The sequence below is a fragment of the Vicugna pacos genome, chromosome 25, assembly GCF_048564905.1.
Source record: "Vicugna pacos chromosome 25, VicPac4, whole genome shotgun sequence".
Taxonomy (NCBI): Eukaryota; Metazoa; Chordata; class Mammalia; order Artiodactyla; family Camelidae; genus Vicugna; species Vicugna pacos.
Genome location: NC_133011.1, coordinates 37376495 through 37400820, shown reverse-complemented (window position 1 = coordinate 37400820; position 24326 = coordinate 37376495). Strand labels below are relative to the sequence as shown.

Sequence of the window (24326 nt, the reverse complement as noted above, 5' to 3'; positions counted from 1 at the left end):
CTTAACCACATCGCATGAGCTGCTGTTTCCGGACAACCTCTGAGATTTTGAGCCTCTGACAGTTTGTCTGCTGTCAGTCCTTGGCATGTTTCCTCTATGAGGACCTTTAGGGGCCAGGCAGGCATCATGACTTCTCCTGTCCGTGCTGTATTGGAGTCGGGTGTCTGGTGAGTCGAGTGGAAATGTGGACAGAAACGTGCCACGTGGGGCTCCCCCAGAGCAGAGTTGTGCCGAGGGCACTGGCCGCCCTGAGCCTGGGGCCAGCAGGACAGCTGCTGTCTCTGGCCTCCCGCAGCGTGTTTCTGTGCCTCTGCTGGGCTGCGGACAGGCAGGCGGACGGGCCAGGCAAGGGCCCAGACCCGCTCGGTGCTCGGGGCACCACGGCGGAACAGCTGCTTCGCGCTCACCAGTTCCTGCTGCCGCCACGCCGGAAGGGTCACTTACAGCAGCCAACCTCCTCTCCACACCTGTGACCCCGCAGGGGCAGTGCTTTGGCTGTGCGGCCGAGTCAGGCTGGGCCTGGGCTTGGGCCACGTCAAGGGGCTTGTTCTGGAGCCCAGGCTGACAGGCAGCGGCACCCAGGCCGCCTGCCGCGGCGAGTCCCAGGAGTGGGAGGCGGATGGCCGAGCTGGCCCAACTTCGGTGGGTGGGAGCGCCCTGTGTGCACGGCAGGGCCTTGCAGGGTCACATGTGGCAGCTAGTCCTATAGCTCTGGGGACAGGAGCCCTGCCACCCTCGTCTTCTGTGCCTCCAGGGAGTCCTGCAGGGTCCATTGGCTACAGCGGGCACAGGGCCTGGCAGCGAGGGAGGTCTCTGATGGTTGAGTCGCCAGATGAATGCAGCAGAAACCCACCGCAGGTCTAGTTGATTCCTTACAGAAGGCATTTGAAAGTCATGTTATTAACAGGAGCCCCAGGGCTTATGAAATTGCTTAAAAACCAGTGTCAGAAGAATGTCTTCCTTGTGTGCCATTTCCCTGATTTTATTGACATTTTGCTCGAATTCTGTCTTGTTTCAGGGAAATAGTGGAACATATGGTTCAGCACTTTAAAACACAGATCTTTGGGGATCGGAAACCAGTGTTTGATGGAAGGAAGAATCTCTACACGGCGATGCCCCTTCCAATTGGGAGGGATAAGGTGAGCCCACAGGTGTGCCTGGACGACGGCGCGCAGCGAGCGCGCTCACCATGCTCTTGTCACGCCGAGCCCTTCCACTGAGAGGGGAGAGCTGCTGTTGGGCCCCGTGCTTCGTCGCGGGACCCGCGGAAACCACCTGACGCGTGTTGTGGTTTTCAGAGGCAGAAGGTTAAGTTGTCTAAGTCCAGAGAAAGGAGTTGAGAACTTCTTGAAACCACAGACTGCAGTGTCAGACACACACGTGCAGGCGTGTGCCCCAGCCCACCACCGAGCAGGAGCCTGGGTCATGAGGCTGGGCCTGCGGAGAAGTGTGTTTGTACAGGTGTAGGTGTGTGTGACAAAGGCCACAGAGCAACGCTTAACACTCAGCTGTAGCCCGAGATGCCTCTGAAACCATCATCGTGCTGGTCGGTCCCCCCTGGAGCAGCGGGCAGGTTACAGTGTCGCCTTCTCTTGTTGTCTTCATTCTTACTGTGGCTTTGTTTACAAAGCAGCAGCACTTCTCCCCAGAAGCTGTCACTTCTCGGCGTGTCTTCCAACAAATGGGCCGCTCTGGGCTGATAATGGGTGTTGTTTATACGAGAGGAAGAGCAAAGACTCGGTTCAGAAATGATTTTTACTCGTACTTAAAAAAACGCCACAAACTGGCAGTTTAGCAGTTATCCAAATCCCAGTGAGAACGTGGAAGCTGCTCCCCTTCGGCAGTGACCTGCACACTGAGCTTCTCAAAGCCTAGGGTCCCTGAGCAGGAGGAGAGCTCAGAGGGGCTGACGCTGCTGCCCAGTGACCTGCAGGTTCTCTGCAGGCAGTGAATTTTCTTGCATTTGCATTTTAATGATGATCTTAAATGACTAAGCGCCTTTCGCCTGGCGGGCGGGGCAGCAGGGCCAGTGGCACCAGCGCCCAACAGTGTGGCTCGGAACGGCAGCGTCTGATAAGGAGGGTGGTAAGGGCCGCGAGGAGGCAGGTGCTGACACAGCTCTGCGCAGCGACCCCGGGAGACGGCAGTGCCGCGGGGCCGGCTTGCCTGGCGCCGGGTGATTGACCTGGTGCCCTAAATGTGGGGGCCTGGGACCAGATGCCTGTCAGCTGAGCAGGGTCACCCCTGACAGGTTAACATGCTCTGCATTTGAAATTTATCAGTTATAAAGCTGTGTGTTTAATTTGCACATTTGTTTTTGTTTAAAGTTGTACAAGAAGGAAAAGCATACGGAGTTTATTCACAGTTTGGCCTGTGCACGTGTATGATTAGGTACTAAGAGAGGTTTAGGGTTATTTTTCCTTCTGAAGGGGTGGTGGAGCGTGCATGGTACTCAGATTTGAGGCATGTCATTGTGGGCATTCACATAGGCCCGGGTGTGGTCCCAGTCCCCAGGCCAGGCTGTGACTGCCACACCCCCAAAGTGGGCAGACGGTATAGATGCTACCTCTGGTCCTTGTGAGAACTGAACCCTTGTGTGCAAGTGAGCACGCCCGAAGGAAAGCCCCTCCGCTTGTGATGTGCTTTCTGCACCCCTGGGGCCTCAGTTAAAGGGTGGGTGCTGATTCAGGGTCTGCCTTTGGAAGCCGTTCCCGGGTGGTGCTCTGGCTGCTGGTTCTAAATCGTACTTTGAGTTGTCAGGTTTCAAGTAGTTAATCAGAACGCCTGGGACGTGGTACACACGTGGTCACAGATGCTAATAGTTACTGTTCCTGGTCTGAGGGATTCACAGCGGTCTCCTAACTGGTGTTAGTGGGGGCTGCCTCCGTGCCCACGGTAGCCCTTCAGACACATGGCTGAGTACCAGTGTTCGCACAGGCTCTCTTAGATTTAATCCCACCCAGCCCCACCCTCTCTTCGGGTGGCTTAGAGAACCCACCCAAAGCCACGGCATTCAGTTAGGGTGAGGTGCCTCGACTCCAGACCTCTCCTTCCGCTCATTACGGTGCTAGCAAACACTCGTGGGATGCAGAAATTATCTCTTCTGTCTGAGAGTTAATATCAGGTGTTACCCCTTTTCTGTTCCCGTACATTCACATCTTATAGCAAAGTGTCACACACACACACACACACACCCCTTTTTCCTTTTGTGTTTGCTCTGTGTTCTGTGAAGTATTTTTCTTTGTATCCTGGATGCTTCTGTAGTAGGAGAGGAAACCCTCGAATGTCCTGGTAGCCCCGCTGTGTGCCCGTGGCTGTGCGGGCTGCCGCAGACGTGCCCAGGGCTGCACGACGCCTGGCTCTGGCTGCAGGAAGGCAGCTCTTGTGATCTGCTCCTGATCTCTCCTGCTGACACCCTCGTCCACCCTCCCAGCTTCCAGCCCCTCTGTGGAAAGAGACACGCACCTTACGGTGATTGAAAGGCCCTGTGCCCCAGGTCAGCCCCTCACTTCTCAGAACAGGAGACTGGGGAGGTTGTTCGGGCTCCTCACAGTTTGGGATGTCCTCTTCAGCAGGAGCATGACATGATTTGCACGATGGGAATGTGTGTTGTTGTTCTGAATGCTGGCTGCAGCCCAGGCCTCCCCCAGGGGCCCGCAGCATCCTGGGGCTACAGCCTCTGCATTTATTCCGGGAAGGACACAGCACAGTGGGGCAGGTGCACACTCGAATGAATTGGCAGCAGACCCTGCAGGGAAGGCTCTCGTTCATTCACGGAGCCCACCACACGCCCCCTCCTGCTCGCCCTGTGTCCTGGGCTGCACGAGCCAGGCCACAAGTACCCAGCTGACCTGCGGTGACAGGTTGGAGAGTCTGAGCAGGGCGCTGAGGCTTCTGCACTTGGAGGGGCAGGAGATTTGAGGACAGGCAGGAGGCGGGGCCAGGGGCCATCCCTGGGGCCCCTCCTTGGGGAGGCACCGGGGAGGGCCTTCTCTGCCTCGCTGGCTCTCCTTTGGGGCTGTTCTGCCGCCTTCTGGGGCGGAGGGGCCCTCCAGTGAAGCCACAGTGTCTGCCGGGTGCTTTGAATGCAGCAGGTGGGTGGGAGGTGCTTCCCTTACAGAGCATTCCCTTCGGGCACCGGCTTTGTCCCCTGCGAGGGTGGTGGGACTCCTAGCGTGTTGTCACCTGGCGATGGTTTGCTTGTCGGAGGGGTTTGTTGCTGTGCAGTCACCGACCTTGGGTCTCAGCTCCCTGCACATGGAAACAAGGCCCGTGGCCCCAGGCACGGGCTCCTGCAGGCCCGGGACCGAGCCCACGGCGAGTCCGGCGGCCCCACGTCCTGGGGACGGATGGCAGCCGGTGTACGGGCCGCATGGTCTGGACACTAACTCTTACTGAGAGCGGCCCTCTCTGCGGCCCTGGCCGCGGGCGCGCCTTCGCGCTCTTGGCAGTTTCCTTTTCTTTGTTTTTTGCTGTGTGGCGGCACCGGGTTCTAGTCTGTCACCCTGGTGGTGTTCAGACATGGAGGTGAGTGTGGCTTTGGACTGTGGAGCTGCTGAGCTCTGTAGCCGGCTCGCGGTCCTCCAGGCCCTGGGCAGTGCCGGCCGCAGGTCTTCGGGTTGTGCGTGTTGGGAGAGTGGCTGTTGCAGGGTCCCCGTGTCCCGGCTCCTGCGGCTGCTGGCGTCCTCGGTGGCACGAGTGTCTGTGAGGCGGGTGGGCTGCCCTCCTGTCCCACCTGTACGGACAGGGAGCCCGGTGGACTCCCCTGCCCATGGTCAGACCATCGCAGTGATGGAGCTGGGAGCCCCGACACCCTGTGCACCTCCGGTCAGCGCCCTCGGACACGGCGCTGTTGGCAGGCAGTGCTCCAGGCTGTTCAGAGGTCCGAGGATCGTGGTGTGTGGAGTGGCTCCGCTGGCCAGCAGCCCCGACAGCGCGAAGACTTTGCTCAGGCTCCTGCCGCAGCTGACACCCAGGCTGCCTTGTCCCGGGGGTGACATTTCTGTTGAAATCTCTAGTGTCCCTCAGATATGAGGTGCCTGTAACTGTCGGCCTCTTGAGACGTGGTGGCTGGCAGGGAATGTTGTCAGGCCTGGAGTTGGTTCTGTTCCCTTCACTGAGGCTAAGAGGAGGCTGATCTAGAAACTTTAAAAACGTAAGCACCCTCTGCTGACCGAGGGCACGCCCCTCCGGGCCCCCCGCCCTGCAACCGGCTGAAGAGTTAACAGGCATCTGATTAGCACCAGCTCACAGGACTGTCCTTTAGATCCGCTGCGTCCTGCTGGGTGGAGACGCATGCGATGGGCTCCAGATGCCTGCTGTGGACGTCCGTGTGTGATTTGGAAATTAGGTTGGTGGTTTCCATCCACCTGTTGGCCGTGACCTTGGCGTACTGTTTCTGAACAGGTGGGGCTGTCTTCTCCCTCTGTTGATGTTGAAGCCAGGTCTCTGCTGGTTCACACAGAAGCCTCCCCCACCCCCTACTCCCACCACTATCCTGATGACTTGGGTTAAACTGACCCTTCGGTCTTTGCTGGTTTCATCAGCTGTGTGTACACCCTTCTCATGTATCTGCTCTGAGAGGAGCTGTACAGTACTGTCCTTCAGTGGCTTGCTTCTTTTACTTGGTCTTAGATACTTGAAATCCATCCATCGTGAAGAATCTGTTCCTTTTTCAGTGCTCTGTCCTCCCTTGGATGGACCTGGGGCCTTTTGCAGGTTGGGGCTGTCAGCATAATGGTACTTGGAGTGCTGCTGGGTGTGTGGGCCTGTGCACAGAGCGGAAGGATGTGTCTGCCTGGACACAGGTATGCAGGGGGCTTCCGCACAGTCTGGTTGCTGCTCCAGTGATGTTTGGATGAGGTGTGGCAAGTGCAAGACGGAGGAGCCCCCGGGAGCAGAGGGTGCATAGACAGGAATGAGAACAAGCTGCTGGGAGAAGGCGGACGGGGAGTGAATGAATAAGCCCGGTGCTGGCCAGGTGCTTGAGCCGGGATGCAGCAGCTGGCGGGAGTTTGCTGGGCACCTGAGGGGGCGGCCTTCCAGGCAGATAGTGCAGTGGGGTTGATCCCCTTCCTTCTGAGAGGCCCAGGGTGGGCGGGGCCGTGGCCTGGCCTGGCCTCTGCTGTGTTGCCCTCGAAGTGACAGCCCCCAGCCCGCTACTGAGGACCTTGCGGCCCCCTGGTCATCGCGTGGTGAGTGGAAGGACCTTTGGTCTCAGCCAGCTGGCTCCCAATCCCACCTCTGCCCTTTTGCGGTTGTGTGGCCTTGGACTGGTTTCTGTGTTTTTATGTGTAAAATGTGGCAAGTCTCCCTTGCTAGCATTTCTGGGTGTTTGAGGATAAAATGTGTGTGGTCTGTGACCTGTGGGCCATAGATGTTCTAGACACACGAGGAGTATTGTCAGCAAATATTAAAACTGCTTCAGTCCTCACCTGAGGGAGGTTTGTGTGTGCCGTGTTCAGGGTGTGTCTGCAGTTACCAGGTGACTTACCTGGAGGGTTTGAAGTGGTGGCGTAAAGTGACTGGGAAAAGGTGAGTCTGGGCATCACGCGGAGCGAGGTGGGGTGGGCTGAGTGCAGATGAGGGGCTGGCTGGAGGGGAGAGACGTGGGTTCATGTTCTTTGCGAGGGTGGAATCTGGAGGCCACACCGTAGACCGTGGTCCAGTACTGGACTGGCCACTAGCTACACGTGGCTCTGTGTGTTTAAGGTTATTAAAAATGGATGGAGCTAGAAGTTTGGTCCCGCAGTCACACCAATCACATTTTAGGTGCTCGGAGCCGAAGCTGCTTGCTCTGCCGTCCTGTCCCTGGTGGTGGCGGTGCCGCGGCACGTCCCTGTGCTCGGTGGGCGTGGGCAATCGGTGGGTGGGCAGGGGGCACGTCTACCTGGTGAAGAGCCGGCACACGCTGTCCCCGCCACCCGCATCCTGCCTTCAGGGACTCATCGGCTTACGCTTTAGCACGGACTCGTTTACTCAGACAGAAGGGGTGAAGGGACTGGAGGAGGCACGCCCCTAGACTCTCAGTCGTTAGCATCTTGCTGTTTACCTCATGTCTATTCTGAGAAGGCTTTTTGTTCACAATTCACCTACTGTGAAACCGGACCCACTACAGTTTTCTCAGTTCCACTGGAGAAAGAATGGCCCTCCAGGACCCCAACGATCTGCCGGCGTCCCTCCCCTGTCCCAGGAGCAGCCTCCACTCATGCCTGCCCCCGCTTTCCTCTCCCTGGGGCACCCTCCTCAGAGGGGCGCCGGGATCCAGGCAAGCAGCTGCGCAGCAGCCCCGTTGCCCTGATGTTGCCTCCTCGGGATGTTGTCTCGCTGCTGCTTCTCCTGGCTGCCCCGTGTGCGGCTTAAGAGTCAGCACCGGGCACCGCAGAGGGAAGAGCTGAAGTGCCCAGTGCGGCCCCAGTCACCGTGCGGGGGGCGGGCATGCTCGTGTGTGCTGGAGAAAGGACTGACTGAATGTCCCTGACCCCTTGATAGTTCCTCAGGAGGGAAGCATCAGTAACCGTGTGCTCTGGACGCCCCCGCAGGTGGAGCTGGAGGTCACGTTGCCAGGAGAAGGGAAGGACCGCATCTTCAAGGTGTCCATCAAGTGGGTGTCCTGCGTGAGCTTACAGGCCTTACACGATGCACTTTCGGGGCGGCTGCCCAGCGTCCCCTTTGAGACGATCCAGGCCCTGGACGTGGTCATGAGGCACTTGCCGTCCATGAGGTGAGGACCGTCCCTGGGCTGGTCCAGGAGCTTCTGCTTCTGACCCCAGTGCCACCTGAGCACTTGTCTGCTCTGTGTGAGGAAGAGCTGCCTCCTGGGTCGGGTGGTGATGGCCACGAGCATGCATGTGATGGAAGCACTACAGTGTCAGCCTGGGGAGAGCCTGCAATGGAAGAGCAGGTTGCTGGAACTCTCAGCCCAGCACGGCGACGCTGCCGCCCTGTCTCTGGCACAGCTGGGCATCGTCCCTCACTCCGCCCGACTGTGAGCTTGGTCCTGTTTCTCTGTCGCCCTCACACTGGGGACCCATAACAGTAGAATCCTGTTCCAGGTTCTGGGCTGGCCTGGCGTCCAGCACATGGAGAAACCTTTTCAGGACTATGGGCAGCGCCCCCGCCCCTGCCTCACATGTGGGCTTATTCTGCGGGGTTGCTTTCTCTCCATACCTGGGACAGAGCGCATCTGGGCACTCTGATGGCTCATAACTGACCAGCGGGAGACACAGGGCTGCACTGACTCCCCGTGTGGCAGCACGTGCGAGCCACACCCATACCTCTGTTTCCGACCTGGGGCGCCTGTTCCTTCCACGTCTGCGGCACACAGTAGGGCCTCAGGAACAATCTGAATGAGTAAGTGGAAGAAGGGATGCCTCAGACTGAAACAAACCTCCATCCTGAGCACTGCCCGTACCGACCAGAGCTCTCAGGGCTGAGGGGAGAGAGGAAGTGTGAGAGGAGGCGCCTGGAGGGGCTGTGCTCAGTTTCACAGCAGTCCCCCCGGCCCCCAGCATCTAATCTGTCACCACTTGGAGCTGTTGACGGCAGGAAGGTGGGTGGGTGCAAAATAACCCCACTCTAGAAGGGTTGTTGCCAGAACGTCGAATACGGTTTTTGATGAGTGGCAGGAATTACTGTGATTTTTTTTCTCTGAATTCCTTTGAATTAATTACCATGTGACTTTTATAGTCAGGAGGAAAGTCTTTCATTTGGGGAAAATAATAGAGAAAGAGGCAGGATTAACACATTAACACATCTAAGGGAGAGACAAAGAGGGTCGTGTGGTGGCTCAGCCCACAGGTGACAGGGTCTTCCCTTGGAGACCCTCGGAGATGCCGCAGGCACCAACTGCTGCGCTGTGGCAGCAGCTGGCCCCTGGGAGGGCGTGGGTCTGTCCCCCCTTGGCCTCGCTGTCCCACAGCTTGAGGTCTGAGCTCCTGCTCCCTGTGTTTGGAGCCTCTCCGTAGAGTAGCTGAGCGGGCACTTCAGGCTGGTCCAGCCGGCTCTTCCTGGCTGCGGTCGTGTGCACCCCGCCCCCCTTCCCAGTCCTAGACAGAGGTGAAGTGCTGCGTGCAGGTCGTGGGCTGTGGGCGGGGCAGTAGGTGGTTGGATCGTGTGGAAAACCGAGACTCAGCGGGTCCCCGTGTGTCCTGTTCTCCACGTGTCCCCGTGAGTCAAGGCCAGGCTGGGCACCCCGCAGAGCCGGCCGTGGACAGGGCGTGGGGCCGGCCATGGCGGGTGCCGCTGGCCGCCTTCCCAGCCCGGGCCCCCGTTGCAGGTACACCCCCGTGGGCCGCTCCTTCTTCACGGCGTCCGAGGGCTGCTCCAACCCGCTGGGAGGGGGCCGAGAGGTGTGGTTTGGCTTCCATCAGTCCGTCCGGCCTTCTCTTTGGAAGATGATGCTGAATATTGACGGTAAGCGAAGCCCTGGTAGTCGTGCTGGGGTGGGGCTGGGGACCGTCAGAGCCGGGGGAGGGGGCTGCAGGTGCCCAACCCGCCTCACTGCTCCTTCAGTGAGGGCAGTAACCCTCAGGCTTGGCCATCATTGCCACCGTGGGGCCCACTCCAGAGACATGGTTCAGGGCACTGAGGTGGACCTGGGCTCAGCTGGTGTCCGCGGGGGCTGGCTCCAGTTGGTGAGCGGACCCCCTGCTGCAGGAGCTTCGTCTCGGCCTGGTTGGTATGAGAACAGGGGGGCCGTTTGGGGGCCAGCTCGCGGTCACTTCCCGCCTTGTCTCCAGACTTGCAGGTGGCCCGCCTCTCTTGGGAGACTCCTGGTTGCCCTCTGGGTTGGCTCACACGCGGGGGTGGTAAATTTCAGAGGGACCTGTACAAGAAGGCAGTCAGAGTGCTAGGACATCCAAGACTTGTGGGGGTTGTCACGATCTGTGAGGCTTTGTTCTAAACCCAGCTTTGTTCTCAGAGGGTGACTTTACCTTTCGACTCTACCACTGCCTCTGACTGGAGTCGGATCGGGCAGTCAGTGACCGACTCAAGCCCCCCCGCTGCTCCATCCAGACTCTGCAGGTGCTGGGAGCAGAGGTGTGGGGTTCACTGGAAGGGGCTGCACCGGGCACAGCTGGTCATGTTTCTGCTTTTGTCTCTTTTCCTGCCTGTAGTCTCGGCAACAGCGTTTTACAAGGCACAACCGGTGATTGAGTTTGTTTGTGAAGTTTTGGATTTTAAAAGTATTGAAGAACAACAAAAACCTCTGACAGATTCCCAAAGGGTAAAGTTTACCAAAGAAATCAAAGGTAACTAGCCACCTGGCACGTGGGGTTGCGGCCCCTTCGTGGCCCCGCCCCTCTCCGGGTCTCTTGAGACCTTGTCCCTGCGCATTTCTGGGGTGGGGCGGCAGAAGTTTGTTGTCTGATGGATTAGCACGGGGACAGTTAACCCATTTCAGAGTGGGAGCAATTTCTAAATAAGTGGGTTTCTGTGTGGGGGCTCAGCAGCGTCCAGGCATGGATGCTCGGGCCTGAGGGCGGCTGCAGGGTCACAGTCAGCGTCTCATGACGTTTGGGAATCTGATTCCCTGGCATCTGACAGTCACAGCTTTGGCACTGTCTGTACCCAGCGGGCCTGGTTTCTACTCGAGGAAGTGCAGTCCAGAGTTCACTGGCCTGGCTGGGGTCCGTCTGCCCGTCATCGGATGGTGGGCGGGCCCCGCCGCTCTCCCCGAGAGCCCCGCCCCTCTACACCTGTCCCTTTCTGGGGGTGTCTCAAGATGGGCAGCAGTACTCATTGCTGAAAATAATCCTGAAGGAAGGAGAAAGCTGTGGTGCTGACACCGTGCCCTCAGCTGGCCCGCGCCGTCACCCTCTCTTTGAGAACAGTGCCCTGCCGCTGGTCTGGGCGTCTCGGGTGGCCGGCGTCCCTGTGGGTGCCGTGGCCCACTCCAAGGGCCCCCAGAACGCCCTTGCAGGGGTCTTTGGGCGCCAGTCCCTGTTGCCAGGTGGCAGGGCTTGCGCTGAAGCCCAGCTGCTCTGTGTCGCCAGGTCTCAAGGTGGAGATAACGCACTGCGGGCAGATGAAGAGGAAGTACCGCGTCTGCAACGTGACCCGGAGGCCTGCCAGCCACCAAACGTAAATGGCCCCCAGACCCTTATCCGCCCAATCTGCACTGTCGCCCAGATGTCACCCTCAAAGCTCAGAAGTACACCTTTGGCTTAGTGGGTCCTGTACTTCACGATGTGAAATAATGAGGTTCTGCCTGGGTGGGGTGGGATGGGGGCCCCCGTCGGTTTTCCTTCTTGAGTCTTACAGGCAAGAGGAGGGTCTTTTGGGTTAGTTTTCCAGTCCTCACTGCTGAGCGTGGTCCTGGAAGGGGGTGGCCATCAGTAGACACTGCCGCAACTCACAGGCGTGGCCCCGACCCCCGCTGACGCCAGGGCCTCTGCCCTGTGCTCTTGGTGCTCCATCAGCTCACAGTTTGGGGCTGTGATCCGTGCAGTAACTGGCCTGGCCACACAGACGCAGGGCCGTCTTAGCGTGTGTGGCCCCCGAGCCCCACCTTGAGGCCTCCTGGGTCCAGTGAGGACTCTTCAGTTTATGGCATGGTCATTCCATGGCAGTGCCGGGTGTGCTTCTGGGCACTGGTTACACCAAGATGCCCAGGGCCTGTGCAGCAGGAGCGCGGGATGGGCCTACACTCTGGCCCTGTGACCTCCCTCCACTGGCCAGAGCCTGCAGGGATGGCCGACCGCCTGGGCAGAGCAGAGGGATCAGCAGATGTCCCCTGACCCATGCCCAGCGCCCTTGGCCCCACTCTGCATGGGGGTCTCTCCCACCAGCTTGTCCCTTCCGCTCTTCTGTCCTGGGAGGTTTCAGGTCCCGTGGGGCAGCACTGGGAGCTCTCAGTCCACAAACGACATTCAGAATCAGCCCAGTCAGAGGCCAGCTAGAAGGCACACAGGACTTTCTGTCTGGTTCTGTCTTCGCTCGTCCTGAATCCCTTTTGCGTATGTTAGACGTGTGTGTCATTTGGGATTTTTGTGTATTGTAAGCATGTGGGTATTTTTCGTTCCGGCTCCAGAGGTGAAACAGAAGTTTAGGGACATGCCGCAGAGGGCATGATCTCGTTTTGACCCTTGGGAGATGCTTGACCTCCCTGCACCTTCTCCAGCCCTAAGGAAGCAGCCCTGTGCGAGCTGAGCAGGCAGGGGGGCTCCACCGTGCGTCCCCCAGGGCCTGAGCTGCCTCTCTGTTCCCTAGGTTCCCGCTGCAGCAGGAGAGCGGGCAGACGGTGGAGTGCACAGTGGCCCAGTACTTCAAGGACAGGCACAAGCTGGTCCTGCGCTACCCCCACCTCCCATGTTTACAAGTCGGGCAGGAGCAGAAACACACCTACCTTCCCCTAGAGGCAAGTGCCCCCCGTCTCTGTGTGCTGGGGGGACTCCGGGGGCAGGGCCCCAATCGGACCCCGGGTCCAAACGTCGTCACTTCTGCCACCGTGAGACCCCTGGCAGGCTAATGGGCGTTGTCCAGCCCCAGCTCCGCAGTAGTAAGATGGGTTTTGTGACTCATGGGATTCAGTGAAGGTGGAGACTGTGTGTAATGTGCCCAGCAGGCCTCTGGCATGGAGTAAAATGTGCTCAGAAAATAGACTGTTTCTTTCTTCACTTTCTATCTAGGATTCACTTCTGGTTTGAAAAATTCTCACCTGGGGAAAGATCAAATGCTGAAATTAAGATGCGAGTTTTAAATCTTTTCTGTTGGTGCTTTAAATTCCTGGAATTTGTCAAGTTGCTCGAACATCTAGGGCCTTGGTTTGGTTTTTCCCAAAACCAGACTGTCCAGGAGGTGGGCTTCCCTCCGTCAGCTTCACACCTGCTCCGCGCTCGGAGGACACAGGGGCCCGCCCCGCTGGTGGCGGTCTCAGACTGTGCCTGCTTTTACCAGCTCCACTCCCAGCTCGAGACTGTGATGCTGGGCTCCCTTTGGGGGGGTTTTGCTGTCGACCAAAGGGCCCCCTGCAGGTGTGCTGTTTCTAGTGGGTTTCAGGATCAGCTGCCACCACCAGAGTCTGTTTTGTGCCTCACAGTTTACCGCGAGGAGTAGACTTGTCACAGACAGAGCTGGGTGCCAGCCCTCACGCTCGGCCTCAGACCTGAGCCCGCTCCCCGGTGCTGGTGCTGACGCCCCGTTCCTGCGTTTTCTCGTAGGTCTGTAATATCGTGGCGGGACAGAGATGTATTAAAAAGCTGACGGACAATCAGACCTCAACCATGATCAGAGCGACTGCCAGGTCAGCCCCCGATCGGCAGGAGGAGATTAGCAAATTGGTGAGCGCATGTCCTTGGGCCAGTCCTGGGCGGGACACCCTCGGGAGGCCAACACTCGGTCCCAGGGCGAGGTACCTCTGACGCTTCGGACAGATGCGGCTTCTGGAAAGAAGCAGGGGCCGCCCCTGACTCTGTGCCTTTTCTTTCTTCCCTTTTCAAGATGAGAAGTGCCAGTTTTAATACAGACCCGTATGTTCGTGAATTTGGAATCATGGTCAAAGACGAGATGACAGATGTGACCGGGCGGGTCCTCCAGCCGCCCTCCATCCTCTACGGGGGCAGGGTAGGTGAGGGCCTTGGGAGTGTGGGAGTGCGAGTCCGAGCGCTGATGGGAGAGCAGCAGCATCGACCCCGCTTGGGGTGGGACCACCCCCCAGGTGCAGACCATGGCCAAGGCAATTCCTGCTCCCTTGTGAGCCTGTAACAGCTGTGGGGCATCATGAGGGACTGGTTTCCTTGACCCCTTCGAAGTTTCTGGAATTACCCGTTTTCTTTTCAAAAGGTAGACTTGATTATTCCGTCGAAATTGTAAAAACATCGTTGTTGTGTGTGAGGTGCTCTGCCGGTGGCCAGTTGTCTTCCAGAAGCTTATGCTGCTTTTCTGTCATCTAACTTCTGTTGGGAGGTATTTTGCAGTAAGTGTGTCAGTTAGTCCGGGTACAGGGCTGTCTGCCTGCCTGTCTGGTTTTGCCCATTTGACCTCTGACTCTTATCATCAAAGGATCCTGACCCTGGAGCCCTCAGAGCGCATGAGACGCTCTTGTCCCGCCCCCCCGCCCCCCCCCCCCGCACACCACCCCCGCCCAGGGCAGAGCGCAGTGCCCCTGCGCAGCCAGCAGGGCCGGAGCCTCGGCGTCACCGAGACTGGCGGGAGCCTGTGTTCCTCCTGACCTGGCACCTTTCCGCCTGGTGGCGCTCGGGTCCCCGGAGCCTGTAGCAAGGCTTAATTTCGTTTTGTTCGTAGGGTTATTTCCTTCCTTATTTTAAAATATGAGTTCTGTTCTTTTTTTAAATCTTTCAAGGTTCAGAAGTTACAAAGAATTATAGGGAAAAAATCTCTTTTTTCCCCATGTGGGCTGTTCTGCAGGAAGGCGTTCTCCTTTGTAAAATTGCCTCGGATCATTCATGCATCTTTTCACCCCTTCTTGTGCAGATAGCAGCGTATTAACTACACTGTGTGCCTTGATTTTTTTCTTTACTTACTGTTTTTCTCTTAGTCTCATGGAGACCTTGGAATGTGTGTGACGTGCAGCCAGTTGCTTCTGCCCCGCGGGGCGCTCCTTTGCGCGGGTGTCTCGCCCCGTCAGCGGGCATGGCGACTGCTCCTCGTTCTCTGAAGGAGGCCTTCCGAACAAGTCCCCCTGGCTCCTTCTCAGCCCACTTGTGCACCCGGGAGCCCAGACCCTGCAGACACAGCCCCTTCGTACCCTCCCTGCCGCCCTAGGAGGGAGGGCCTGTGACTCCCCTTCCAAGTCAGTGAGGCGGTGCCCGGAAGTAGTGAGACTCACATGGCCCTTGTGTGGTCAAACCAGCATTGCAAACCCAATGTCCTTCTACTTTGATCTAAAACCAGGAGTGGTCTGGAAAACAAAATAGCCCTGGTAAATCTAACCTTGCAAAAATATTAGAGTTGTAAGGATTCAGACCTTTTAATGCTGCTAAAGGAGCAAATATTTGCAGATTTCTGGAACAGTAGGAGCAAATCCTCTCCATCACTTGCCCTGCCCGGTGTCCACTGTTAGAGCAAAACACTGGATGCCCCCGGGGAGGGGTGGGGGGGACAGACGTCTGGAGACTGGGGTCGGGTGGGCAGGAACTGCTCACATCGCCCAGTGCACGCCCAGGACAGCTCTGCAGCGGCCCTCCAGGCAGATGTCCGTGGGGCTGAGGCTGAAGGACACGGGGAGCAAGGGTCCTTTGCTGTGAAACGCTGTGTGTCTGTGTATGTCTGCTTGCTGAGTCCGGAACACTAGACTGTTGGTGGTGGCTGTCTCTTACGGAAGGGGGCCGGTGGGGGGAGGGTGGTGGTACAAACCATACAGGGAACAAGGACTTTTGTTTCTTTAAAGTTTTATGTTTACAGTGAGCTTTATCACTTTAGTAAGACAGACAGTGTCTTCCATGAAAAACCACTTCTGCAGAGTGAGTGGCAGTGACTCAGACATAGCCTGTACTCTGCTGGTACCCACTGGCCCAGGGTGACCACCTCCACATGGCCCTTCCTGACCGTCCCTGTGCTGCAGAATCACTTGAAGGCAGTTCAGAGGTTCCTTAGGTGACAGTGTTGGGACCTGGTCCTTTCTGGCTGAGAGTAACAAAGTTAGGTGGATGCATCACCCGCTGTTTCTCCTCCCAGTGGGAGCAGCTTAGACAGCTGCAGGGGGCCATGGAGGGTCAAGGGCAGCAGGCTCCATCCTAGCTGGCCTGGCCTGACCACCCTGGGCACTTCTCTTCCCCTCCCTTCCCGGCGGCCTCAGTGGTGGTGAATGAGATGAAGTAAACACGGTGCTGTCTGAGCGTCACACAGCACTTCTGCTCCTCCGGGTGCCCGTGAGGTTGGATGGGGCTCTGGGCCCCACCTGCTCATCTTACCACCCACCGCCCTCCTCACTCCACCTCCTCACCCCATCCATCCCTCTTTCTGTCCTCCACCCTTCCATCCATCCAGACCTCTGCCGATGGCCTGCAAGGCGGGCAGCTCAGAGGCGGGCTGCCCGGAGGTTCAGTTCTCAGCCTCAGGAGCCCCCATCTGGTCGGGGAACCCTCAGCAGTAGGGATGGTGACAAAATCCAAGATCAGTGGAATGTTTCCCTTTGTCTTCTCACTCTGACTTTGTTTGCAGAACAAAGCGATTGCCACACCGGTCCAGGGCGTCTGGGACATGAGGAACAAGCAGTTCCACACGGGCATCGAGATCAAGGTGTGGGCCATTGCATGCTTCGCCCCCCAGCGCCAGTGCACGGAGGTCCACTTGAAGTAAGGCCCCGGGCGGGCGGAGGCGGAGGCAGGTTATGGGCTCAGTTTTGACGGCGGGGTTGGCAGCCTTTCCCCCTCAGAGGGCTCTGCCCAGGGCGCACCAGGCTGGGAGGCGGGGCCACCGGGCCACTTTGCTCTCAGGCTGCAGCTGCAGTGAGTGGAGGGGGGCGCAGGTGCATAAGGAACAAATAGTAAATGAAGAATGAGCGTACAGAGTGGAGGTACAAGGGAAGACTGCGTTCAGTGAACTGGAGTTATTATTTTTTTAATGGAGGTGCTGGGGATTGAACCCAGGACCTCACGTATGCTAAGCACGCACTCTGAGCACCACTGAGCTGCACCCGTCCCTCTAAAATTATTTTTTAAAAACACTTCAGCTTCATGTTTCTGTATCAGCCCGTGCTGGCCAGGAGGCGAACCCTTTGAAAGTGGCACCAGAGGCGTACTGTTTTGTCCCCCATGTTCTTGAGCCAAACAGACTAACAGGGAAGGGAAGGTCTCGGGCGGGGACAGGAGGGGAACTGCGAAGCCGGGGAAGGCAGCAGGTGGATGTTTCAAGACAGGGTGGTTCTGCAGAGCTTGGCTCCCAGGTTCCTGGAGAGGCGGTGTGCGGGGTGGGCTGTTCAGCTGCAGGCGCGGCGGGGGGCTGTATAGCTTGGCGCCTGACCACTGTGCCCCTCCTCCCCATTCTCCATCGTGGCCCCTCACCTCATGGTCCCTGGAGCTTGGTGGTCCCGAGGTAAACGCACGTTGCGGGCACAAGCACAGGTGCGGACTCGTGTTCCTCCGCCTGCACTGACGGGCTGGAGGTTGAGCGCTGACTAGGTTGGGTCGGGGTGTCCTTACCCTTATTGTAAAAGGCAACGATATTTTTACTCCTAAGCTTAAGATGGAAGTGGTGGCTCTGTCTCCCCAGCCCCACCTGTGACTTCTCGGGGCTTGTCGGCCGCAGCTGCCAGTGCTGCTCTGGCTGTGGGTTGTTTTGTTTTCTCCAGTGATTGTCATCCAAGGCCCCTGGGGGTGAATCCAGGGACAGTCGGCTCACAGTTCCCCCGACCCGGGCAATGCTTGGCACCCACAGAGCACGTGGGCTGCAGCTGCTCTGTCCGTGCCCGGCTTTGAGAGGCCAGCACGTGTCCCCACGCCCCAGAGTGTCACGGTGGTTGAGGTGTCTCCTGTTTCATCCTGGCTTTTCAGTAACCTGTGCTTGTGATGAGCACGCCTGGCCTTTTCCGTGAGTTAACGTGTTGAAACGGGCTGGTCCAGGACTTAAACTGGGGTTCCAATCTCAGTGAAAATGGTCTGGGTCTGTTAAGGGGCCCTTCCTTGGGCCCCTGCCTGGTGTGAGCCCTTGGTGCGCACAGGACTTACGTGACGAACATTCTCCTTCAGGTCCTTCACAGAGCAGCTCAGAAAGATCTCGAGGGACGCGGGCATGCCCATCCAGGGCCAGCCGTGCTTCTGTAAATACGCCCAGGGGGCCGATAGCGTGGAGCCCATGTTCCGGCACCTGAAGAACACGTACGCCGGCCTGCAGCTGGTGGTGGTCATCCTGCCTGGCAAGACGCCCGTCTACGGTAGGCCTGGCCGCACCGTCAGCCCCAGGGTGCTGGATGCAGCTGGAGCCCTTGGCGTCTTTGCTGCACCGAGGAGGTGCCTGTTTCTGGCCCACTTGGGAGCTGGGAAAGGCCAGGAGGTTTCTGATTGGTGCTGCGCTCATGCCCAGGGCTGCCCTTGTTGGTCTTGTGAGGCAGCCGGCACCTGGGGCAGCACAGAGCTCAGCACTTGAGCAATTCCCTCGTCCATCCGCCAACACAGACATCGGCCGGATGCCATCCTCGGGGAGTCAGCCTCTGGGGCCGACTCCTCCACTTGTGAGCTGGGCGGCATCAGAATCCTCTGAAAGTTCAGCAGAGTGCTTTCTGCCAGGAGGCTGGTTGCACATTCACTCAGCTAAAAGTTACCAAACTCCTGTGGTCAAGTCCCAGGCCCTGGAAAACACAAAGATAGATGAGACAGTCCTCATTCGGGGGAGACCCCGTGGACGGTGATGACCGGACAGGGAGGCAGGTGCTGTGTGCATCTGTTGGCAGCCCCGTGGGCACGCAGAGGCTCCCGGGGCGGGGGCATCTGGATGAGAAGCTGTAGTGCGTGGGGCCTCCGAGGCAGCGGGAGAGGGGGATGCGGTTTGTACCGCCCACCGGGTTCCGCGGACAGCCTTCCGAGCCGCACGTCCACAAGAGGGGAAAGAGCCCTTGTGGCCCCACCCTCTTCTTCTGGAGGCACCTGTCTCTGCCGGCCCGCTCAGGGAGCCCTGAGCAGCTGCTTCGTGAAAGAATCCAGCCGGAGAGGGGGTGTGGGCTCACACAGCTCTTTGATGTCAGGTTTGCATTTGCCAAGGATGCCAGTGTTATATTTTTAACTCCTGGAGCATGTGCTTGCCATCCTGAGCACCTCAGTGGAGGGCAGAGTTCCGAGGGACAAACCCTGGGCTCCAGCCTGGCCCTTCCCGCACCGCCCTGCAGGCCTGAGCAAGAGCTGCACTCGCCCGGCCTCCCTGGCAAGCAAGGGTGGCAGCCCCACAGGCAGCACAGGCGTGGGCAGGGCGGGGCGGAGTGGAGCCCAGACTCTGCCCTCCCTCCCCGCCGGTCCCCCCTTCCATAGGTTCGGCTGCATGCGGGGCTAGGGGGCAGTGGGGGGGCCATCAGGAGCAGTCTTAGCAAACTCTTCCGCTCCACAGCCGAGGTCAAGCGTGTGGGAGACACAGTGCTGGGGATGGCCACGCAGTGTGTGCAGATGAAGAATGTGCAGAGGACCACACCACAGACCCTGTCCAACCTCTGCTTGAAGATCAACGTCAAACTGGGAGGCGTGAACAACATCCTGCTGCCACAGGGGAGGTGAGGCCGGCCCCTCCGCCACGGGTTGGGCAGCTGGCACGTGGTTCCCAGGGGAGGGCCCAGGGGCGGCGGCGGCTCCCCTGTGTCCACCTCCGGCCTGGACACAACAGATGAAGGAGATAAGACTCCAGTCCCGGCTGCTCACAGTCTAGGGGCCCACGGCCATCTGTGGGCCACTGAGTGCCCTGGCCGTGTTCCCAGGAGAGCACAGGGGCCCAAGCAGAAGGGACTTCTTACCCCATCCCAGGCTGAGGGTCTGGCATGTGGCCAGTGAGCAGGCAGAGCAGGGAGCCAGCTCTGTGTGGACCGGATGACCGCTCTCCACTCGCCAAGCCAAGCTGACCGTTGCGCGGACGAGCAGACGGGGTTGAGCCCCAGGCTGTGGCTGAGTCTGTGCCCTGGAGCTGTGGGGTCCTCACGGCCCTCTGGCCAGGCACGCTGTCCCAGACACTTGGGCAGGGCTCAGCTCAGAGGTCCCAGCCTCTGGGGCCGGCAGGAGAACAGGTGTCCTCCACGAGGTATTGCTGGAGAAACGTCATTGCTAGAGTGAGACATTAGAGATGGCAGTCAGGTGGCTTGACAGGCTCCCCCTTCAATGAATCTAACTGTCTTCGAGCAGAAGTGGAACCTGGGAGGTGACAGGCCGCTGGTGCTGCTTCCGCTGGCTGGGAAAAGAGGCGCCGATGGGCGCCCACTACGCCCAGCCCTCCAGCCCTCCCTGGGGTCTGGAGCCTGCACACAAGGGCGAGTGTCTGAGTCCCCCACCTGCCTCTGGGAGCGGACCACCGAGGTTCTCACCAGCTCGTGTGGATCAGACCCAGCTGCTCGCGGGCTGAACAAGTTGCCAGGTGCTGTTGGTGCTGCTGGCCAGGGCCACGCTGTGAGGGCTGAGTCTCACTGTTAACTGCAGAGAGTCTGCTGAACTTGTCAGGAAGCAGGTGGTCGAGCAGGAAAACCCAAATTTGGAGTCTGCCAGGCTTGCGCTTGGATCCTGGCTCTGCGATGAGGGGTCATTGGACGCAGTTCGTGGGAGGAAGAGAGGCCTCTCCGGGGCTGGTGGTGAACCGTTCGTTCAGAGCAAATTCTGTGTTGGTTGCCTGCTGAGGGCTGGGAGCCAGGCACAGCAGTGGGCACAGGGACAGAGTCCTAGCCCTCTGGCGGAGGGGCCCAGGCAAGGGGATCTGTAAGTACAGGGCATGTGACTTCTCAGGGGCACAGGAGTGACACGGCGAAAGGGACCGACGCTCAGAAGGGTGAGGCCCTCGCGGGGAGTGTGGCACTAAGCAGACTGCAGGCGCTGGGGGGACCCTGGGAGGGGAGCACTCTGGAGGCCCAGGGTGTGCGAGGGCCCTGGGGCAGGATCCTGCCGGGGGTGTGGGAGTGGGTCTAAGAGGGCCTGAGAGGCAGAGGGTGCTCCCTCTGGCCGGGTTGCAGCTGTTGGAGGCTCACAAGTGGAGGCTGAACTCCACCTGACCTTGCCACAAAGGCAGCTGCAGCCATGCACGTAGTGGGGACCGGGCGCTCCTGCGTCATCCCGGGAGAAGTGCAGGTGGCGGGGGTGGGCCGGGGTGCCCAGAGATGTTGGATGTTTTGCAGACGGAGCCCTGGGGCTTGAGGACACATTGGGTTTGGTCTGAGTGGAAGAAGAGGATCAAGGGTGAGAGGGGAGATACAAGGCCGAGTTCCGGGTGAGGAAGCTAGAGTTAGGCAACAGCGTCAGCCTCCCAGGGAGGAGTGGGGTCTGGTGTGGTGGCGTTTGCTTAGGGATCCTCATGTGGAGGTGGCGTGTAAAGCCTCCAGGCTGGTGAGAACCCCCAGGGCAGGGTGCAGACGGGAGGGCTGTGGGAGTCTTTGGCCCTGGTGAGAGCCAGCAGGCCTGGAGCCTGAGGGTGGGCTTGGGGGTGCGAGCTGGGTCCCGGACCCCAGACACAGTGCGTGCTGTCACGTGGTGCAGACAGCCAAACGTGATGAGGTCTGAGGTCAGCCCTGGGCTGGGGGACGCGTGCAGGTTGTTGGGGACTTTGCAGAGAGGGGTCTCATTGCCATGGCAGTGCGAACCCTGGTTGGCAGGCAGTAAATGGGTTCAGCTAATTCCGGGAACTTTGCCACAAGGGAAGCGAGGGGCTCTGGGAGGAGCATGGAGTCCAAAGGCAGGTGCGGCTGTGCTGGTGTAAGGTGTGCGTCATAACTGTGTGTGGGGGTGTTTGGGGATAGTGGCGGTGGGGGAGGCGGGCAGCAGGTGAGAGCTGCGGGGTGAGGGGCATGTGCTGGGGGCCTGGGCTGCCTCCTCCTGCTGCTGCACTTCCTGGCCTTCAGGGGAGAGTAGGGACCGGGTGGGGCAGGGTAGGGGGCACCGGGGTTCAAAGAGCGCAGCTGGTAGGACGCAGTCTTGGGCTGTGTCTCCTCCAAGCCCGGCTCCCTCTGTGCACATGGTGCTACTGCCGGCGGCAACGTGAGGGTGTCCAGGGGCCCCAGGTTCTGGGCTTTGGAAGGGAGAGCCACAGCTCCCTGATGTCCACATTTTGTGGGAACCAGCACATGGTGTGCAGGCTTGACACGCCCCCCTTTTCCTCGCACCAGCTCCCCTGGGGCGGGCATTCCTCAGCAAGAGTCGGGGGCTGGTGGGGGTTTGATCACACCCTGTGAGGCACTGTCCAGTGGGAGTCCCGCTGGGACCCCTCTCCCACTGAAGCCGTCTCCTGCGGCGTCAGCTGGTGACCCCACGCTCTTTGCTACCAACTAAGAAGGGCAGTGCCGGTGGCGCTGAGTTAGCGGCTCCTGGTGTGCGTGCTGGGCCAGGCCCCCTGGAAGCATGGGACGCTGAGTCCTCGTGACCACCCTGAGGGTGAGCACTGTTACTGTCTCGGGTTTTCAGGAGAGGAAAGTGAGGCAGAGGCAGCAGCTCCAGGACGCGCAGCCTGAATCCCGGCTGCCAGCTGGCTCTTCAGAAACACCACCACTGGGAGAGAGGCTCCCCAGCTGGGTGGTTTTGCCCCCCAGAGATGGTGTGGCCGTGTCTGGAGACATTCTGGGGTGTCAGGATTTAGGGGTGCTACTGGCATCTAGGGGGTAGAGGACAAGGATGCTGCTGAACGCTGGTCACTGCCCAGGACAGTCCCTTGGCCAACAGAGTGACCAGTCTCGCTTCATCCACACTCCACCTATACCCCCGACCCCGGGTTATTCTGAAGCAGGTCTCAGGCTGTGCGTCATTTTACCCATGAGGTTTTCTGTATGTGTGGTTAAAAGGTGAGGACTCTTTAAAGACATAGCCGCAGCGCTCTCAGCACTGAAAGGAACAGTGCCAGGATTAGAAGGTGCAGGCCGTGTCCCTGCACTCGGCCTCTAACGCCCTGCTTCTCTCTGCACGCAGGCCTCCAGTGTTCCAGCAGCCAGTCATCTTTCTGGGGGCGGATGTCACTCACCCCCCCGCCGGGGACGGGAAGAAGCCTTCCATCGCTGCCGTGAGTGTCCGCGCCTCCTGCTGGGCCGTCTGTGGGTGCCGTCCTACCCTGTCTGGGCCTGGCGTCCCTTCGCAGCCATGGGGCCAGAGTTTCTCCCTAAAGAGCACTCAGGTTTACTGAACTGCAGTTGTTGAAATCGGAGTCTCATGGAAAGTAGGTTTTTGAGGCGGATATTCCAGACGGCGTGAGCCCTTCCTGAGAAGCTGTGCGATTGTTTGGGTGAGCGCTGCCCGGATGCTCCAACCCTGATGGGTCCGTCAGCACGACAGGCCTGCGTGAGGTGGCTCTCGTCCTGCAGGGCCTCACCCGTAGCTCAGGGAGCACCTGGTGGCTCCATGTTCCGCTGGGCCAGATGCTGCGACAGGTTTTATGCAGGCAGGCTGCACCTCGTCGTGAGTGTTTTCCAGCTTGTGTGTCAGTGCTAAACGTGAAGTAACTGTCGACAGTGTAGAGTTAAATGCAGACCTTGCCCTTACTCTCATTTGGTGAGTTTCACCCGGTGGGGTGTCGTTTCGCAGTCACGGTGCTGAGCGCCTGGCTCGCCGTCCCCTTCCCTCGGGGCCTGAGCCGAGCCTCAGACTGTTCTTGGGAGGGGACAGCACAGACGTAGCCACGGCCTTTTGTTCAAGAGGGCCGACGCGCGAACTCGGACAGCGGGGGCAGAGGCCTCCATGCGTCCCCCGAGCCGTCCCTGACGGGATCCCCAGGGCACCAGGCACGAGGCTGCGCGTCCCTGTGGGACTGCAGAGCGACAGCGAGGTCGCCGTCGACTGTCTGGAGCCACCTGGGAAGCTCATCTGTCCCTTGCCTCACTCCCTGCCAGCTGAGCACCTGCTACGTGCCAGGCACCGTGTAGGTGCGTAACTGTATTGTCTCAGCCTTACGAGGTCAGTGTTGGTTTCCCCGTTTCACACAAGGGGAAGTTCAGAAAGACTGAGCTCAGCTGCGTGAGAGAAACAGCGGAAAACCCAGCTGAACCTGCCTGAGGCTCGGGCTTGGCTTCTAAGCGGGTGTCCTTCCCGTGCCGTGCAGGCGATGGGGCTGCCGTGCCCATCGGGTCCCAGGTGCCTCTCTGTCACAGCGACTCTTCAGAGCAGCCGCAGGCACACGTGTCCCTGCAGGGTCTCAGGCAAGGAACCCGAAACACACTCCTGGGCAGCCTAGTGCTTCTCTGGGGAGCTTTGCATCCCGAGATGCACCTGACCACTGTGCAGGGAGGCCAGACCCCAGGTACAAGCTTCCAAGAGGGCAGCCCTGGGCCCCCGGCTTAGGTGCATGTTATTCAGGGGCCGAGCCTCCCCCATCAGGTCAGCATCGCGTAGTGTAATTCCTCCTACGTGGCCTAACAGTCCAAGTGCCAAATCCAAGTTGACCCTTGAACAACACTGACCCCTGCGCAGTAGAAAATCTGCGTATAACTTAGTCAGCCTTCCGTGTCTAAGACCCCGCCCGCATCTGCAGATTCAAGCACCTGCAGGTCGGGGAAGCTGAGAGAAGGTGCCTAGGAGAGGCCTGGTGCAGCTCAGACCTGTGTGGTTCAAGGGGCAGCTGTACCACCTGCACGCACAGCACCTGCGAGCTCCTGGCCCTTTCCTTGTTGGTCAGCGAAGCAGTGCGTCCGGGCGGCGTGGCATGGCCACGACCCCGGCAGTCTCGCTTCCTGCCGCCCTCCGCTTGGTCCCTGCAGACAACTGCTTTTGTGC

The 24326-nt window shown here is 59.3% G+C and overlaps 1 protein-coding gene across 5 annotated transcripts in view; it reads left to right on the top strand.

The window, feature by feature from the left end:
- The window catches only part of AGO2 (argonaute RISC catalytic component 2), a 95056-nt gene that overhangs the window by 50169 nt on the left and 20561 nt on the right, over positions 1 to 24326 (top strand). For all 5 annotated transcript variants that reach the window (XM_072949781.1, XM_072949780.1, XM_072949782.1 and 2 more), the window contains 12 exons: positions 1019 to 1139; positions 7542 to 7723; positions 9278 to 9414; positions 10119 to 10253; positions 10998 to 11085; positions 12214 to 12361; positions 13164 to 13283; positions 13444 to 13566; positions 16126 to 16259; positions 17652 to 17836; positions 19000 to 19159; positions 22533 to 22623. In XM_072949781.1, the coding sequence (XP_072805882.1) occupies positions 1019 to 1139; positions 7542 to 7723; positions 9278 to 9414; positions 10119 to 10253; positions 10998 to 11085; positions 12214 to 12361; positions 13164 to 13283; positions 13444 to 13566; positions 16126 to 16259; positions 17652 to 17836; positions 19000 to 19159; positions 22533 to 22623 (1624 nt within the window). The remainder of the gene's footprint in view (positions 1 to 1018; positions 1140 to 7541; positions 7724 to 9277; positions 9415 to 10118; positions 10254 to 10997; positions 11086 to 12213; positions 12362 to 13163; positions 13284 to 13443; positions 13567 to 16125; positions 16260 to 17651; positions 17837 to 18999; positions 19160 to 22532; positions 22624 to 24326) is intronic.